Genomic DNA, 1,687 nt, shown 5'->3' on the forward strand with positions numbered 1-1,687 from the left:
CTAGTTCAATTGCCACTCAAAAGATATGCATACTCCATTTTTAAAACAGAAGGCAAACATGTCATTAAAATTGTTTTAAAATGCTTTCCTATCTCAAAAATGCCCTGAGAGTCACAAATGTTCCAAGCCTGGGATTTTGTGATGTAGTCTAAAAATAAAAATCATAATCAAGTTAAACATTCACCTGTTTCTCCCCTATATATTTTTGTGAATCAAACAGCACTGTATTTCTTTGATGAGCTTACCTGCTCATATAAAATATGTAGATTTTTCTGGTTCCCATAAAAAATGTTATAGGTCTTCAATAAAGAATTAAGTTGTTCCCTGAAAAAAAAAAAATACATTCAGCAGCAATCAGTCTTAGGCTTTGGACACTATTCTGGTGACGGTTACGCTAAAAGCCCTGACTTCAGCATCATACAATTCTTCCATGTAACAAAAAACACTGTACCCCCTAAATTTACCGAGATTAAAACAAGATAATAAAATAAATACCCAACAAAAAACAACAAAAGTAAAAATAAAATGTGATAACAGTACTTTGAGTTCATAAAGGTATGAGATAGAAAGAAATGGTTCAATGGAATCTGTACTATTCCATCACTTTAACTTAATGTAGGTCAGTAAAAACTGAAGCATTCTTAGAACATCAACACATGTTGAAGGTGCTAATTCATAAATAAGTAAGAGAACATAATTGAGTGCCAAGAGTGGTGAGGAGAGTGTTTTGTAACAGGAGGCAGCCATGGGACAGAAATCTGGTTTCACATTTCTTTTTGTTTTGCAACATTTAACCAACCGAAATTAAGCACCTAGAGAGTGCCTGATAGTGCGTTTCCCACTGGGGATACAGTAATGGTTAAGGAATGGTCGCTGCTCCTGGTGATCTCACCCTTAGTGGCAGGTGGGCTCTGGCAGTGGGAACATTGGCTCCTGCCACATCTGAGCCCCTCCCCTCCCCTCTGTGTCTGTGGATCTTGAGATGTTGATCATCTGTCCCCAGGATTACTGCAACAGCCTTCTAAAGGCCTCCCTGTATCTGCTGTCTATTCTCAACAGCAGGAACTATTTTAATGCAATCCTGACCATCTCACTCTTTTGCTCAGAATTCTCCTATGTTTTCTCGTTATTCAGATTTAAAACCCACATTCTTACAGTGACTTAAAAGGCTGCATGTGGTCTGGTCTTCTTATTACGTCTCCGTCTCATTTCCTGCTATGCTCAGCTGCAGGCCTCCCTGATACTCCTTGAACCACTCACGGCACACTCCCATCCTGGGGCCTTTGTACTCACTGGTCCCTCTGCCTGGAATGATCTCCCTCTACGCTTTCACATCACTAGATTGTTCCTTTTCTTAAATTATTTAATCGAAAGTCACCTTCTCAAGGAGTCCTTCCTGATCACCTAATCTAAAAGTTCACCTTTTCCCAACATTTTATATTCTGCTTTCTTACTGCACCTCTGTCCCTGAGTCACCTGTAACCCTCGCTGTATTTTTCTTATTTATCTTATGTTCTGTCTCATTCTTGAGTGTAGCTCCACGAGGGTAGGGGTGTCTGTATGTTCTCTTCACACTATATTCTGTGCCTGGAAGAGAACTTGGCACACAGCAGGAACCAAACAAGTTCTGGTTGAATGAAATTATCAGAAAATTCTCATTTCTAAAAGACAAAAAAAAAAAAAAAAA

At 38.9% G+C, this 1,687-nt stretch overlaps 1 protein-coding gene across 1 annotated transcript in view; it reads right to left on the reverse strand.

Moving 5' to 3' along the window:
- Positions 1-1,687, reverse strand: part of RASSF6 (Ras association (RalGDS/AF-6) domain family member 6) — a 39,522-nt gene that overhangs the window by 30,970 nt on the left and 6,865 nt on the right. The window contains exon 2 of the mRNA XM_012659841.1: positions 246-324. Coding sequence (XP_012515295.1) covers positions 246-324 — 79 coding nt within the window. The remainder of the gene's footprint in view (positions 1-245; positions 325-1,687) is intronic.

This window comes from Propithecus coquereli, unplaced genomic scaffold (assembly GCF_000956105.1).
Source record: "Propithecus coquereli isolate 6110/MARCELLA unplaced genomic scaffold, Pcoq_1.0 Scaffold64, whole genome shotgun sequence".
Taxonomy (NCBI): domain Eukaryota; kingdom Metazoa; phylum Chordata; class Mammalia; order Primates; family Indriidae; genus Propithecus; species Propithecus coquereli.